The 17,231-nt window shown below is 41.6% G+C and overlaps 2 protein-coding genes across 2 annotated transcripts in view; both read right to left on the bottom strand.

Moving 5' to 3' along the window:
- Nucleotides 1-5,299, bottom strand: part of SLC4A4 (solute carrier family 4 member 4) — a 236,799-nt gene extending 231,500 nt beyond the window's left edge. The window contains exon 1 of the mRNA XM_055797669.1: nt 4,513-5,299. The gene's annotated coding sequence lies outside the window, so the exon portion shown is untranslated. The remainder of the gene's footprint in view (nt 1-4,512) is intronic.
- A 148-nt stretch (nt 5,300-5,447) lies between these two features.
- Nucleotides 5,448-16,530, bottom strand: DCK (deoxycytidine kinase). The gene is made up of 7 exons (XM_055797675.1): nt 16,250-16,530; nt 14,989-15,107; nt 13,371-13,564; nt 12,175-12,322; nt 10,539-10,654; nt 9,957-10,056; nt 5,448-6,818 (listed from the first exon to the last, which is right to left on the bottom strand). The coding sequence occupies exons 1-7, from the start codon at nt 16,317-16,319 to the stop codon at nt 6,792-6,794; spliced, it is 774 nt and encodes a 257-aa protein (XP_055653650.1). The 5' UTR covers nt 16,320-16,530; the 3' UTR covers nt 5,448-6,791.
- Nucleotides 16,531-17,231: the final 701 nt, after the last annotated feature.

Genomic DNA, 17,231 nt, shown 5'->3' with positions numbered 1-17,231 from the left:
GGCAATTCCAGAAGCAATGCTAACAGCAGTATTTAAAGCCAAAAGTGCAACCAGTTGCTGGAGATGTCCTCATCTGAGAGCAACGGGCAAGTGCAGAACATCAATAAAACATAAAACTAAGATGCATTATCACTTTGAGTGTATCATGGGTGAACAGCCTTGGGAGAAAAAGAAATGTTCAGTTAGTGACTCACCTCTGGCATGGACAAATTCTTTAGCCCTATGGCATGCATAGCCTAACTATAGGTCTTAACAGACACTATGAAAAGCCATTTCTTACATGAGCTAGGTAACTACAAACGTGACCAAGATGCTAGCGGCATCACACAAGTTTAAGCATGTGATATAGCCATTACACTTGACAGATACAATCAGAAATAATTTCTAGAGCGTACCATGCCATAGCATCTTGGCATCACTCAGTCCTGCCCATACTAAAATGCTGCACAGGATGGGAAGCCCCAAGCAGCAGGACAATCGCCCACTTGGCCACAAGCCTCATGCTGTCCTCCAAGGAAAAGGCTAATCTTGTGCATAAACTACAATTATGTTCAAAGGGGACAGAGCATAAATCTCAGCAGGCAAGAGCTGAAACTGGGAGATCAATATGTACTTCACAGCTGAACGTCTAAGAATAGTAGGGGCACTCATTAGCTACAAATACACAATTGTAAGCACAAACACAATAGCACGAGGCATGCTGAAAACAGACACTGCCCAAGAAAAGGAGGGCTCCCAGCCCCAGACAATTTCAGTTAACTCTCCAAGACCTAAACCTGCTCAATTCCACAAAACGGAGCTACATTCCTTTGTCACAATACAAATGAAGCCTATCACTCAGAAACCAGAACATTTAAAGCACGCTCCAGCAGGAACTGCAGTTAAAACAGGCCGTAAAAGCTACGGGATTCTAACAAGCTATTGTCAGACCATGGTCACAGTACACTGCAACAGAAACCCCATGAGAACAAACTCATCAGTCAGTTGACCAAGTGCGTATCCCCTAGGCAATAACAAAGCAGAGACAGCAAAGAAACCGTGGACAAGTACACATGAAATACCTACCCAGCTATGCTGGACCATTGCAATAAACCCTTGTGAAACAAGCAGCGTTGCAGATCAGGAACAGATACCTGAAGTCCTGCTTTCTATAAAAGCGGGTCTTCTCCTCCCGAGGCGCAGCCCAGATGGGACACAGGCAGCCAACCCAGACCAGTGGATCTGCTGCAACAACAGTCGATGACCTGAGGCCACTGTACACAGCTGAAAGGGTCAGGGTAAAGGCCACCAGCTAGCCCCACAGAGAGGACAAAGCCAAAGGTGAGTGGAAACTTAGCAGAGAGCAATAGCTATTGTGTTAGGAAAGTAGCAGGGGCAAATCTGAACATAATTAATGAAAAAAAAGAGCACACTCTCAGCATACAGCCATAGACAGTGCTGAAACTGTTGTCTGAAGAGCAGACTTGTGGCCCGGTGTGCAAGAAGAAAATTTTCACATGCTCAGGGAGACATCGCTCATTTATTTCAGGTTTGCACAGAGCTGAGGGCTAGGTGCTGTTCCACAAAGCAAGCCCCCCTAAGGAGACTTCTTGCAATGTATATGTACAGTTGGTAAGTTTCCAAATCCATCCTCTTTACACTGGTAAGTTAGCAATTGACATAGAATTATAATATGGTTACACACCGATTTCCACTATCAAACATACTCGGGGGAGGGGTCTTTACCTGGGGAAGGGTCTTTTTGACCTACGGGTGTGATTTCTAGTATTATAATGAGGGTGGTTCAGTTAAGGATACATGGACCTTGAGTATTCTTGCCAAGCTGGCAATGCATCCTCAAAGTATCCTTATTCAAAGCCTAATTGTTCCAGTGTCCTTGCTCAAAGAATGGCTGTGTACTTTTCTCATTACAGACTAAACTTGTCAACATATACAAAGTATATCATGCACAACGCAATCAGAGACCATTCTAAACTTTCCAAGTTATCCTTCAACAAAACCAGGAGGAGTTAGGAAGAGCCCCAGCAATCAGGTGGGTTAACACAGGAGAACTGCTCAGAAAAGACGACTAGAAAACCTAAGGTAATGAACTGGAACAAAGACAGAAGCCCCATCCTCAAGTAGGCTGCATACCAGTGAAATTTTGGCTTTAACAAGTCTGTTACAACTTGCACGAGATCATGGTTTTAGTAGTTATTAAAAGACAAGTCACAACTTAGAAGGAAATGGGGAGAAAAAGCACAAAATGCAGAACAGTGAAAAATCTGGAGGAAGCACAGGAACGTACTCTGAATGAACTGCAGCAGCAGTATCTTTGTCAGTAACTCTCAGGAACTGACTGCCTTTTTCTGGCAGTACCATTAGCCAGCAAACATAAACAGTGCGAGCTGGATCACCCTAACACTCTGGAGATATGTATATGTTAATGTACACCCTGCCCAAAACATTGGGAAAAGCACTCAGCAGAAATCCAAGATGTGGGCAATACCTTATATTCTATTTCAGCATACACTGTATTATTATTTACACTATCGTATTATTTATACCCATGGATTGAAACCTAGACCTAAGAACAACAAAAGTCACCTACACACAACAGCCTAGGCTTTTAGGCTCTGCACATTACATTGATTTCACATCAGCACTGAATACCACCCTAAGGTAAAATAAATCACTTCACTTACTCCCAGTACGGAATCCACACTCCTTGTCACTAGTGGATTTCAATCAGAATTTCAGTGGATCCATACCCAGTTCAGGCTTATATTTGGCACATTAAGTACCGTGCGTGGCTTCAGTTAGTAGAATTCTTAATGGTTTTATTTTCCCAGTATGCTGCCAGCATTACTATCACTCGCTGTCTGCACTCGGACAGGAGAGCTCAGTGCTAGATGACTGTTATCACTCAGACACACCAGGATTAATGTTATCCACGCGCCAATGTTCACTCACAGAACAGAAACAGCTGGTGGCTGCACGGAAGAGACCTTCTGGTGTCAAACCCCCCCCTGTTAGCTCATCCTTTTCTAGTCTTTCCCTTAATCCAGCAGAGGCTTGCTTTATCCCCCTCCCTCCAGAGATCAAGATCTATCTCATTCAGTAGAGTATTTATTAATCAGTGTAACGGTTTTTTGCTTGGGCAAAGTGAGGGAGTGACCTCTTCCTTCTTTACCTTTTCCAAAGCCATTCACTATTTAAACCCTGATCTCGCAGCCAGCTCGGGAAGCAAGAACCGAGGACACAATGACCTCGTGTGGCAGATTCCGCACACAGCTTCCCCATTACCAGTAGCTACAGGGACAGCAGCACAGGTTTTGCCATCAATTTTTATTTCAGTATTAGATTTGTAATATGTCTCCTTTCCTCAGAAACGGTCACAGGTTTTGGTAGCATCTTTTCCAGTGAGCTAACTTCAATGCAATTGACGTTGCACTGATGGCTTTAATAAGTATCTTTTGAAGCAAATAAATAATTTCTATTGGCCACGAATCTGGGCCTGGGCCCCCTTTCAGGAGGGCATCAAAACATCCCAGTGATAAATCTAAAACCAGGGCTGCCTTCATTCTCAATTCTTTAGTAGAGCGCTTCAGACCTACAAAACAGCACATCAACATTAACTAACTAAATCTCCCAGCCTTCTGAAGATGTAGGGAGATACAGTATTTTAAAGATACAAAGACAAGCAAAGAGAGGTTTACTCACACTCACGTAGCGAGTCTAAACAGGAACTGGAAAAACAATCCTAGAGTCCCTACACCTAGCTACACTGAAACCTCTTGGCAATATCAATTGCATGCTTTTTTTTCCTAAGATTTAACTTAATTATTACTACATACATACTTCCCCAGTCTCTGCTTAACAGTTTATGGTGAGTTTCTCCTGTGCCATTTTTATTTCACCAATAGATTCCTGGAGTCTTTTAATTACTGGAAAAAGAACAGAACAATTCAATACTTGTCACATTTTGCACACAACTATATTATTATGAAGTCTGCTTAAATAAACAGAAAACAGTAGAAATAAGCAACCAGCACAAAACTATAGAAAATTAAATTCTACCCACAAAACTGGTCGCTGTTCTAAGCATTTAGATTAAGAGAACTTAAAATCCACTACACAGAAAACAACTACAAGGACTGAAAACAATATGAGGCAATATTATGTCCACTGGTCACACGTGTACTTGCATAGCAATTAAAACACTACCAATCAGTATTTTAATCTGTATCCCAAGTGTAAAAAAACCTAACAAACCCCACATACCGATTTTGTTTCCCGATCATGATGAGACTTGATCAAAACAAACAAGCATTTCTAGCCAGTTCCATCAAAGGATCTCTTACCCAAGGGAAGAGAAAAGGGCACAGCATTCAAAGACTGAAACAACATCATCACCAGACAGCAGAGAGCAGCTCAGAAACCTTCCATCTCTCTAATACGCAGAAAACCAACACAACAGTCCTGTTTTGCGGTAGCCTGGGAATAGATTTAAACAAAGAAAAGAATACTGACAAATTTGGAAGTCTGAGGTGTGAAGTTTAAGCTGACACACAGGCAGAACAGGCTAAGGACATCTCCGCTTCTGTTTACGCTGCATCTGTCCTACATACAAATAACTGCAGCTTCACATACTTCAGCCCAGCTACTTTCAAAGCCCTGAAAAGCATGGGGGAGGGTGGGGTGTGTGTTTTGGGTTTGTTACTGGTTTTTTTCCACAGCAATTAAAAACATTCTAACAATCGGTCATGACTTTGCTCCTTCAAACGCAAACTTGGCAGTCAGAGATCTTGCAAAGCTTTCTGGAACGGGATGCAGATAACCTGCCACAGAATTTCTGTGTGCTCTGTGATGGGTTTAAAAAGAAGTCTTTATTAGAACTCAGACTTGTTTACTCCTTGCAATGAGCACTGTCATTCCAATTCCTGTAATTACATCCACAATTTTGACAGCTGAAACTGTAGGAATAATTGCACTGTTAGTCGTTACTGTTCAGACTGTTGCCAAGAATATTTTAAAGGCATCTAATATGTCTTTAAAATAAATCTCAACTGAATCTTCATCCGTTGCACCACAATTTATTTCTGGAGCAAACATCTTAAAATCCTGCCTTTTACGAGGCAACCTTGGAAGTCCAAAACAAGATTTTCTACCACACTATTGCTACATTCCACTATAACATCAATGTTATACAACACATTCCTACTGATCAGTAAGTTATACATGTGATACATTTTATGTAATCCCATGTCTCTATCCCATCAGTTCATTTCCCACACACAAGAAGTCTGAAGCCAGTCACAGCATTTCAGAAATCTTAGAGAACTTCTACAGCAGACTGAAAATCCATTATCTTAAATTCATCCATCGTACCACTATTGCGTACCAGCCATCCACAAGATGATTTCTTTTATGAGACAAGGGAGCCAACATTATTAAGCACTGAAAAAGTCTTTCCAAGCACTTTTATTTTTCAACGGTTAGAGAACACCAACACAATTGCAACCACAAAGGAAGAAATTTAATCTCAAATTAACAGGTAACACAGGCACCACAAAAGACAATAAAACGCTTTACAATAAAATTCTGCATTCAAAAGCCCACTGTGCACTCATTCAGAAATGTTTAAAGCAGAACTAAGCAACTCAAAACCACAGTATTAAGGTGTGTGCCCTGTATAGTTTGTATTTTCTGCACCTGAAACAAAAGTGGCTCAGATTATAAAACAAGATGCACTAGAACACCAGCTATTCCATCAGAGGTCTCCCCCCTTCTTACTACAAGAAGATGAGAAAGGACAGCCTGCTTCCAATATTGCAGAATCTTGTATAAGCACCCAGAAGGCCCAGTAAACAAATGGAGAAACTGGAACAAAAGTAGGAAGCCTCCTCTGACATCCAAAAAGTGACTAAGGAAAGGTTTAGAAAGACGTCATTTACAGATGGAGGCCATTTGCAAAATTTTCTTTTTCCTTTTATGGCACCCATCAATAAAACATAGTCCTTTACAGGAAAAGAGAACTTGCCAGCAACAAAAACCAGCTTTGTTTTATTAAGAGCTGAAAAAACAATAAATTGGAAAAACCCCAAACATGCTAACGAATAGCTAAAGCCTCTCAATATCGTAGTTTGCAGTGTACACTGAAAATGTAAGATATAAAATCTCATTTGGCATCTACAGAATTTCAGCCATATTTAAATCTCCTTTAATTCAGTGCATTCCATGAAGAACTTCACCTATCAAATTTGTCAATTACTTTCTTTTTTTTGTATACCTTACAATATAAAACTCTGGGTTATCTTAAAATTCCCTCACCAGCAGAAATATTTTGGGTTTTTTTCTTCCTCAGAACAATGAGACATCCATTACGAATCAATTCCACTATAAAAAAAACAAAAACCCCAAAAAACAAAACAAAACAAAAAACCAAGAGATCTAAAAACCCATTACCTTCTTGAAAATTAAATAGCTACTGGGCACAAAATAAATTAAAAATACAATAGAATACTCCAGAAGAACTTATTTGTCTGATTAGAAACAGGCACAACGTTTGAGAACTCCCAGAATTCTAGTATCTTCAGAATCTGTGTGTGTTACTTAATATAATACTCAACAGACCTACTGATGTATTTAATAATTTCCCTATTCACAAAGTTTGTTTGTTCCTCACAATTATATCAACAGGATTGAGTCCTGCCTCTCCAGAGGCCTTCTATAAAAGCAGAAGCTGTACTTCAGACTTTGATCACACAGATGTTTGGAACAGCTTGACTCTGCCTGCGCTTCAAAGAGGATTATAACGTGCTCAAAAATTCTTTGACCTGCAAAAAGAAACAAATATTGTCAATCAAACTAAGTATTTATTAACAGAAGTATACAGCAACTACACACACCTCTCCACTGCTTCGTGCTTAACTACAACCTACAGAAGCAGGAACTGGGAAAAATAATCTTATGCTATGTCCTTTCTTGTCCATCAAGAACTTTTTCAGCGATGGTACCTGTAATTTAGCAGGTGCTGAGACACACACATTGGAATGATGCTCATTCCTCCTGTGGTCCTAAACTACTGCCCTACATCACAAGTGAACTGTCTTAAAAGCAGGTCCAACCTAAACACAAGGGAGATAATGACAACCTCAGAAAAGCTGCCCCTTGGAAAATACCAAGTCACACTCACCTCCAGAACACTGTTAATTTATTAATGTCAATGAACAACCCAATGCAGCTAAATAGTATGTTCCTTGGAATCTGAGGTTGGCAAATTTATGATAGAACAATACCTAGAAAAACCATAGTACTCAAAAATATCCGATACTGTAGAACAATAGTTCAACTGAAGCTGAACTTCATTTCCAGTACTTGAAGAGTGGCTCAAATGGCTACAGCTACCTAAAAATTAATGGTGAAGTTCTGGTCCATAGAACGCTACATAGAAACCTGAGACAGAAATCCACAATCCTACACAAAGCACCAAGACCCGGCACAGCAGCACCTCAAACGATCTCTGCTACTGTATGAAAACTGGAACCAAGACAAGCAGCATGCCAAGCGTTATGCTTATACGTGTAGTCACTTAACATCTTCAATTCAGGTCACTACCAAAGGTTGCAGGAAGACAACACGCTGAGAACACACTTATTGCCACAAGTACACGTGCCTTTTTGTTGTGCCCCCTTCGCTCCCTGTCCACAAAAGTAAAAGAATAATTACTCCCTCCCTTTAAAGCATAGTGGGGGGAGGAGGAGGTGGCAGCAAGGGCCGGGCCATCTTTTTTAAACTATAAAAACCCAGAGGGTACAAGACCCAGGGAATACAAGGCCTAGGCACACAACTCCTACCTCTTAGCTCCAGGAGCATCCTAGCAACTACACTGTGATACAGCCTGAACTGCGAGCATTTACCTCTCTGTCCACTCAAAAGCTAGAAAGGAATCGACAATTTATGGAGAACATGGTATTCTTCTTTTGGCAGAAGCTCTCACACACAGAGCACATCTGTAAACATTTTGTCCAAATTCTTGATGGGAAATGGAAATAGATCTTGGATCCTGTTCTCCAGCTGTGACCCTTCCCTTCCTAGTTCAGGGCTCAAGAAGGTGGAAGGAAAAGAAGAGGTCAAATCCCTTCATGTAGAGAAGGGAACACATAACTGTGCCAATACTCTAACTTGAAAGGTATCAGGAGAAAGCTACCCTCCACTTTCAAAAACAGCAACAGTAACACCGCATGATGAACACTATCACAATTTACACACTAGGCACAGTTTCAAGACAGGTCTCTGAAAGTGAGCATCGCAACAGAGGTGAGAAGGAAGCCTACAGGTTTTGGTCCCTGTTGGACATAAGCATACGCTAAAGGCCAGAGCACCCAGCCTCATGGAGACTGTAGCAGTTCTGCAACTCCACTTAGGAAACGCCAAAAAATAAGGCAAACACAGGGCTTAGGCTGTTCCCAGATAACCTGACAGCTACACAGGAGTCAATTCCTCCAAAATCCTTATTTAGGTGCCTGAGCTTGGCCTTATCTCATGGCACACATGGGAAGCACATTCACTCCACAGCTGCAAGGTCCAGTCATTCCATCAATTAACAAGGTTTAAAAGAGCAAATACCATGAAGACTGGTTTTAATCAGGTGAACAGTTCTACTTCTCAGTGGATAAACGGAGATCAAAGGACAAAGCTGCCTTTCTCATGAGGTAAACAATTTATTGCCAATTGTGCACTGCTAAGGTCTGTAACTTGTTGCAGCTACTCAAATAAAAGTCAAGTTGTCCTCAGCTGAATCCCATCAAGATTCAAATACCAATCACCTGAGCAGTTAAAAATATGTATTGTACAGCTAGGCCAAACCATCAATATTACACTTATTTGTGCTAAGGATTAGATCTTAACACAAACAGAAACCTCAACTTGAACTCTTTTTTGTATCAAATAGGCATTTTTTCCATGCCTCCAAATAAAACTAAAAAATACTTCTCATTTTCATTCTGTATTACTTCCTAAACAAAGTAGAAGGCTACATTTGAAAAGTACTCCCTGAAGTTTCAGACCACTGCTTTTGGGGAGGATTTTGAGTAACACTTTAGTAAACACAATTGAAGGGGAAAAAAACTTTAATGATAGTGTCAATTTAATAAACAAGACTAAAAATAAGGAGTATTGCAGCAGGCTCTAAGACTGTTTATTATCTGAATGTAACCCCATGACCTAAATATTTTAGAAAGATGATTATACAGTGAAGTATATTTTTAGAGCAAAGGAACCCTATTTGCATTTGCTGTACTGCCCACTGCAGTGACACGCTAAACAGAAAAGAGGATAGCCTATACTCTCTTTTGTTTAGCTAGCAGTATCTGCAAACCTAAACCATTTGCCGTTGGCCTAGTGCTTCAGATTAAAATTCAACTGCAAGTTCAGCCAACTCATCCTTCAGTTTTCCACTATAAAGGTTTTGTACTGTATTTTCACAGTACCTGGCGCCGAAGTTCTTTTATTGACTAGCCCACTAGGTTAGACACTTTCACACTTAATGTAAGGAAGACTTTACCCTGGACATCCAACTCAGACCTATGCAGCCTTTTTTCTCCCTCAACAGCTACCCTCATTCTCTGCCAATTCCATCACATTTCTTAGGATACCTGCACAATGTTAGAAGCAGAACATAGCAAGTAACAGTTCTTTCATAGTTGAGGGTTATTTAAATTAGAAATTGAAATCTGCAAACAAAACTACTAGTGAAAGCCTTCTCAAACAACCCTGGAATATTTCATCCTTCCCCCCTACTTTTTTTTTTAATGGAAAACTTATGTAATAAATAATATGAAGAATCATAGGTTCTAAGTCTAGTCTGACTTCAAAGAATGCTACACTTTCAGATGCAAGAAGTATCCTGAATTCATTTTGATGTGCTGGCAATAAACCTAAATCATCAGTTTGATCTACTTGTGAAATTTTACCTTTTCAGTCATGTGATCATATATGTCCTTTTTGCCTTTGAAGTCTTCATTAACATCTAACGTTAAAATAGGTATTTCCTGAAGATATTCAAAATCCATTCTGTATTGGGATAGGAACAAAGAAAATATTACTAGCTGGAAAAAGTATACATCATTCAAGCCCCTGTCAGCATTTTCATTGTTAAGAATCCCATGAAAAGAACTGCATAGATAAATTACAGCCATGAATTCTGAATATAAAGCAAAATGAATTTACCATGTGGCTCCTAGGATCCATTATTGATTCTTGAATATTCTGCTCCCCCCAACACCTAATATGAAATTCAACTGTCTATTAAAATTAGTTTAGCTCAACCCTCTCCTATTCAGAGCTCTAGCTGAAGAAAATTCAGGGCACATTGCACGTCCTTGCAGTAATTAACATACCATAAAGGCAGTACTACTAAGAAAGGATACATAGAAATATTCCTGGAGTTTAACTTTATCTATATAAAAAGCTGAAGTTTCACTGGTGGAAAAAGCACTATGGAACATCCTTACAAAGATTTATCCATCTTTAAGTAACCATTAAACAAAGCCTACCGCAATGTCCTGTGCTGAAGCCAACTTTCGTGCTTGTAATGAAGCTTCTCCAGATACTCAATGGGAATTTCTTGCTCTTCATCTCTTCCACGCAAGTAAATCCTATTTAAGCATTTCTAAAGGTAAAAGATTTTTCAAAAAAAAAATTGGTTGTTTTTGCAGACCTACAGAGGAAGTCTAGCTTGCTGAAGGTCTTTTTTACCAACCCTTCCTACTGTGCTCAGTATGCCACTCTTTGCCAAAGATGAATACTCAACTTGCCAGCTATCTTATAAGCATAGAAACACCACGCCATGTTCAGCTGATGGAGCCCACAAACTACACACAAAAATCAAAGAAGGACCCAAGGAAATGTAACACATTATTTCTCCACTACAAGGAAAGGTCACAAACAAGCTCTTTATTAAATGAAGGGGGTACCAGCGTACTGCATGAAAAGAGCATGGAAATATCCATTTGCCACCACAGACAAGCATTTCAAAATCTCATTATATATTCCTGGCTCTTAGGAATCCAGCTTTCAAATGTAGTAAATCATTTGTTCCTGTTCTGAGCACATCCAAAGCCTCAGTAACAAACCAATGAAAACTGCTTCATCTGGTGCACTTTGCTATTTAAATATAGGTTTTTGACTAAAGTGGCACAGAAAGACCTCAACAGCAAGCCTAATAGAAAAGCCCTCAGAGAAACTCTAGCATGTTACATTACACAGTTGTTTACAATAAATTTGAAAGCCTGAAAGATGGAAGTAAGGAAGTATGGAAGTGACCTGTAAGTTAATTACTGCAATTAGAGCTCTTCTAAGCCCTGATATTTTTCTCTTGTTTGTGTAGGTTTCATACTCAAAAGATAAATTTATTGTCTTGTCCTCTCCTTTTAAAAAAAACATTAAATGCCCAAAAGTCAAAGCATTGCCACAAAGCCTCACATACTGTAGGTGCATTCATCTGTCTTAGCTCCATTGCTCCAGGTAAAAGGGCTTCACACACATGCACCCTAAATTAGCTGTGATATTAACTATGAATTGTTTTAACAGCAATGTTCCTATAGCTATTTTGTACTTTCCTCTTTTCTTATTTTTTTCTTTACTTTTTCCTCTTTTTTTCTTTCATTCCAGTAGTATTTTCTGGTTTGCTCTGGTCACATGTTCTCTTTTTTATAACTAGAAAATCATTATCATCACATTTTATTTAAAAATACACAGGCTACATTTGAAATAACAATCTTAAGTATCTCCAGACTGCATCAGTCATAACTCAAGTATTATAGTCTTCAGGGGAATACTACAATCTGAACGGAACTCTAAACATTGAGATTTCTACAACAAAAGATAAGGGTTGCTCAAGATTTTAAGATTACATTTCAAAGAGAATTTCTCAACCATTTCCTTGCCCAAGACACTCAGAGCAATACCAAAACCAGATACAGTGCTATGTAATGACACACAATTGTGACCTCATTCGAATTGACTGCAAGCGTATTATTTTATCAAAAAAAAAGTCTAGAATCATAGTTAAACACTGTATTTTTTAAGAAAAAAAATACTATGGAAGCACAGACAAAGGTCAAATTTTACAGGCAAGGCATAGAACATCTACTCTCATTCTCTGCATGGTCATAAATTTTTATTCCTCACCTCAGGAGTGGCTCTGAGATAAATGATCCCATCCAGTGCTAGGCTTTGACCAAACTGCTTACTCATCCAGTCATGCCAGTCTTGGTATATAGTCCATTCAGTTTCATTCATGCAATCAGACTCATATAAATTAGCTGCAAAGATGTACCTGTGAACACAAAACAGTTACCTCAACAAAAACTAGCTTCAACACAGTTACTGCTTTGTTTGCCTGAAGTACTGCACAGTAACTGGAAAAGAAGTTGAGTGTTATGATTCTGTAACTTCTCTAACATGGGCTTAGACTGGAAACAGACAGCTTGTATCCCCATCCTATAACTATATTGATCACGGTTGCCCATAGCAGTGTCCACAAAAAGCGGTACCAGCGGTGATAAGACAAGGGGTAATGTGTTTAAGCTGAAAGAGGGTAGGTTTAGATTAGATATTAGGAAGAAAATTCCTCACCGTGAGGGCAGCGAGGCACCGGCACAGGCTGCCCAGAGCAGCTGTGGGTGCCCCATCCCTGGCAGTGCTCAAGGCCAGGCTGGACAGGGCTGGGAGCAGCCTGGGCTGGTGGAAGGTGTCCCTGAGCCTGTGGGAGTGGGGTGGGAACTAGGTTCTCTTCAAGGTCCCATCCAGCCCAACCATTCTATGATTTCCAGTTCAGGTATCTTCAGGAATAATCTACAAACCACCACTGCTTTGTACGCTGTGGTCATTTATTTAGGATATATTAGAACACAGTGAACACCTAAAGGATTATGCAATGGGATTTAGTTATCAGATCTGACCTTACGAATCCAGAAACACGGGGTACGGCAATATGAACTAGCTAGACCTGTTTCAAGAACCATAAAAGAAAACAAGGCTAAGTGACAAGGAAAAAAAAAAATCACTCATGACTCTTCTTGATGCCTACTCCGCTCTTCTCTTTGAAGGGAAACGTGCATACACAAATCATAAAAACATACGCACAAAGAATGAGAAACTACGTATCAAGGTTATGCAACAAAACTATAAACCCACAAACCATTAATTTTACTTTGCAGTCAACACCCCAGAGCAAGACAACACCACTTACTGAGGTTATTCACCAGTATCAAAATTATGATGAAAGGAGCTACAAAACTCAGTCACAGTCTGCTTTTTATTTATTTATGCATTTTACTTAGGAGAATTTTGATCTTCACTTTAAGGACTTCAGTCCAACATACCTGTCACTGTAGACGGATCGCTCGAAGAAGACCACAGGATTCTCCGCCTCTCTGAGTTTGCCATCAAGGGACCTCAGCTGAGCCCGGATCCTGCTGAGGCATGCATACGTCTGGAAAGTGAAAGACCACCTCTCTGGTTTCTCATACATCATCTGAAGCACATTTCCGCCACTCTTCTGCGATGTGGTCAGCTCCTGGTTTTAAACAAATATAGCAACCCTTTAAGTTGAGATAGTGGACGATCAAGGTAAAACAAGGTACAAGCGCTGTTTAGCCTTTATTTCAGGTTTACAATCACATCATTTACTTCTGAACCTTATTTGTAATACAAGACACAAATGCCAGTAATGTTATTCCTCCTACGGCACTGTGCTGAACAAGCAACTCCCTGCAATCTACAATGACAAAATGCTCAAGTACCAAAACACGTTCACCACTATTTACCTACTTTAACAAAAGAACAATATCCTCTCAGTACAAAAAGTCAACAGCAATGCAGAAAAATCCATGCTTCTTCTACTCTAAGGAACATGAATTTGAAGTTGAGCTCATTTTGATTTCCCATCTATTAATTACAGTTCCTATGGTAACAGCTGCTGATGCAGCATCTTAAGATATCTGATCTTACCTGGGAGATTCAGAACAGACTCCAGGCACAGAAATCTCTCTCAGCCCACATGGTAGATCAAACACCTCAAGACTGCTGCTAAAGCTCATGGAAAGAGCAAGCTGCATGTCTCAGTTTTACTTGAAAACACAGCCTACCAAAGGTGACCACTTCTGTCTGAATTTTTTTACTACAGTAACACCAAATCCAAATAAAGACACATTTAAAAAAAAAAAATCTACAGAGATAAGGTCGACGCCTAGGTGATAGCTATTAAGATTCTGGAATTCCAGGTTTCATCCTCATCTCTTAATTCCCTGCAACCATACTTACACTAGCACACCAAACAGGGGCAGCACCATGCTCTGACACTGCAGCCAAGGGGCAGACAAGAGCAATATCCACAGCACTGAATTTTCTAAGCCTCCAAAAGGAGGCAGCTACATGCAGTGCACTTTTGGCAGAGTCCTCAGCCTATCCTGCTGCCCAAACCGTGCCTGAGAACTGCTTGGAAGAGTCGTAGCAGACACAGGACTGCCAGGGACAGGGGACACAGCCTGGTTCCACTAGCCAGGATATAGCCCCTTAATCTATAATTCAAGTAGAGAAGATACAGCCGCAGTGACATTTCGTAAGTCACAAGACCCTTACAGTTTCACCAGTAAGGAATAAAACGTATAGAACTAGCCGCTGAAAAAGATTCACAGTTGCTAAAAGTAACTTCTGCCTAACTTTTTCTGTCCCTTGCTTTTATACATAAAATAAAACGGGCTTTTGCCACTTTCATAATTTACAACCTGATATTAAATAACATTTATTCTATAATACACTAAGCAAACTACAAAACGTGAACACAAATATCACTGTAAGAATCAGCAGAAGTGTTGCTATCATGTACATTTTCTAAAATATGTAGTCTATCAGATACATTGGTCTTCTGAAATTAGAACATTTGACTGGTTGGTTGTTGTTTTTAAAAAAAAGTTTCGCCTTAAGTTTCTTTTACCATACCTCACAATCCTTTTCAGAGTTTTGCTGAACATTGCACCATCTAGCTACAGGCTCAGGAACAACTTCCCATTCCTCATCAGCTTGCTTGAGAATATTCACAAATGTCGACTTCCCTGCAGCTATAGAGAAGCATTCGGGAAGAAAGGCAGTTATTTAATAACGACACTGTAATTATTTAACAACTACAGCTCTGGTTCCAAGTCCCATACTTATTCCATGTACTTTTGACTTCATGACAAACATGAATCAGAGACCATATCGTCAACCACAGATCAATTAATTGAGCAACAGGGTTTTCCTTTTTTATTTTGTACCACACACGACCACAGCCAATTTAACAAAAATCAATAATGACAAGTCTCAGCCCAGATCAACTATTTGGTTCTACAAAGTTATGTTTGCAGTCAGAACACCAAGTCTTTAAATATCTGAAGATACTTAGCAGTCCAGCCTCAAGCATGAAGTTGCTTTGTTATTTTAGGAAGGTAAAAAAAAAAAAAAAAAAGGCAAGCAATATCAAAAGAAACATAAAGCAAAAGCAATGGTTTCCCAAATGAAGATACAAAAATGCATTATTAATTACTTCCTATAGCGCAGAAGTCATCAATCTGCAGCTAACAGAAAAAAAAGCTCAGGAAATTTTTAAAAAAAGAGATACTTAAACCTGACAGAGTGCAATCAGCTATCAACCACCACAGTATGTGCCAGTAAACAAGCGGACACCCTGACAACTCATGAGCTCAATTTTAAGCACAGCTGCTTGGGGGGGGGGGGGGAAGTGTATCTCATAATGAGCAGCCCATAATTTTTCCTGCTCTTTAGAACAGTTTAACAGGCTTCTCTTGTTAGTTAGCAGGAGTACAGAGCATTACAAGTTTGACCTGACTCTGCATTTACATAGTTTTACACTACCATCAGGAAAAGCGCGGCAGCAGTCTTACCCAGGACTTCAACGCATGTTTAAAAAGGTAAAAAAGTTAAAAATGTAATAGAAAACGCGCTTTCCCCCCTCCCCCCCAAAAAAAAATCTCGTCATGTTTGTAGCATTAATTTCTTCGGTATCAGCGCAAAGTTTATCAAGTTATGAATACGTCTGACGGCACAACACGCCTTGTCCAGGGGACCGGGGTCTCCCAAGGTGCCCCCAGTCTTCCCGGGGCCACCTCACAGCGCCAGGGCGGGAAGAGCCCGGCCGGGGGTGGGGGGTGGCTGCCCCGCGCAGGCCGCAGGGCCGCGCTGCCTCCCGCCGCCCCCGCCTCACCGATATTGCCCTCGACGGCGACCTTCTTGATCCTGCCGTCCAGCCGGCCGCGCTTGGGAGGGGTGGCCATGGCGGCGGAGCAGCGCGCTCTGCCCGCCGGCGCAGGACCGGGGCCGCCCGCCCGCCCGCCCGCCCTGGAAATAACGGCTGCCGCGCTCACGCCCAGCCCGCACCCGCCTTCGAATTTGGCGCGCGGAGCCGCCCCACGTCACGGGCGCCGCGTACGGGTGGCCGCGAGGGCCTAGGAGCAAAGGCGAGGGGCCCCCGCCCCCGGCGGCAGCGCGGCGCGCTCAGGCGGGCAGCCGGCAGGGTGGGTGGGCGAGCTCGGCGCCGCCGATCCAGGCAGCGCTTGCGGAACGAGGAGCACATCGATGGGCGGGCGCCACCCCGGCCCTCGCAACGCAGGGGGGCAGCCGGAGCGGGGCAGAGGCCACCTCGAAGTGACCGTGTGGTGCCCACACGCCACCATTTATGTCTAAAATCTTCTCGAAATAGCTTGGAAGCCGCACACAGGTTGGGCTTAAAGGAGATGACAGCCTTTCCCAGCGCTGAGAAACCCAAGGCACTACTGCGGCCCTACCTGCCATGCGCTTCCCCATCCCCGCCACGGCATGAGGCCCTCCGGGTCTCGACAGGCCAAGTGAGCAGGGAGAAATCCTCACATGGACCGAAAGTGGCACAGCAGCGAGGCACTCGTAGCCAACACACCCTATTGTGTCAACCTGCACCCGCCGCCCGCAAGCTGCAAACGCCGTCAGAGAGGAGCCTGCCTGTCTTGCCTCTTGTGGCACGGCCCCTTAGCCACGGCCCATGCCCGAGATTTGTGGGGATTCAGGGAAAAGCAAGACTTATTATTTTTTTTAAAACCATCTTTGCAACCCGCTGGCACAAACCGCTTTCCAGCCGTGCACAGGAGGTGGCTTACCGTGGGATGGGGGGGCTTTGGGGTTAGTGGGTGCGAGCAGAGGGAATCAGATGGAGA

Source organism: Falco peregrinus, chromosome 2, assembly GCF_023634155.1.
Source record: "Falco peregrinus isolate bFalPer1 chromosome 2, bFalPer1.pri, whole genome shotgun sequence".
NCBI lineage: Eukaryota > Metazoa > Chordata > Aves > Falconiformes > Falconidae > Falco > Falco peregrinus.
The sequence above is the reverse complement of the archived record's forward strand: the minus strand, read 5'-3'. Positions and strand labels throughout refer to the sequence as shown.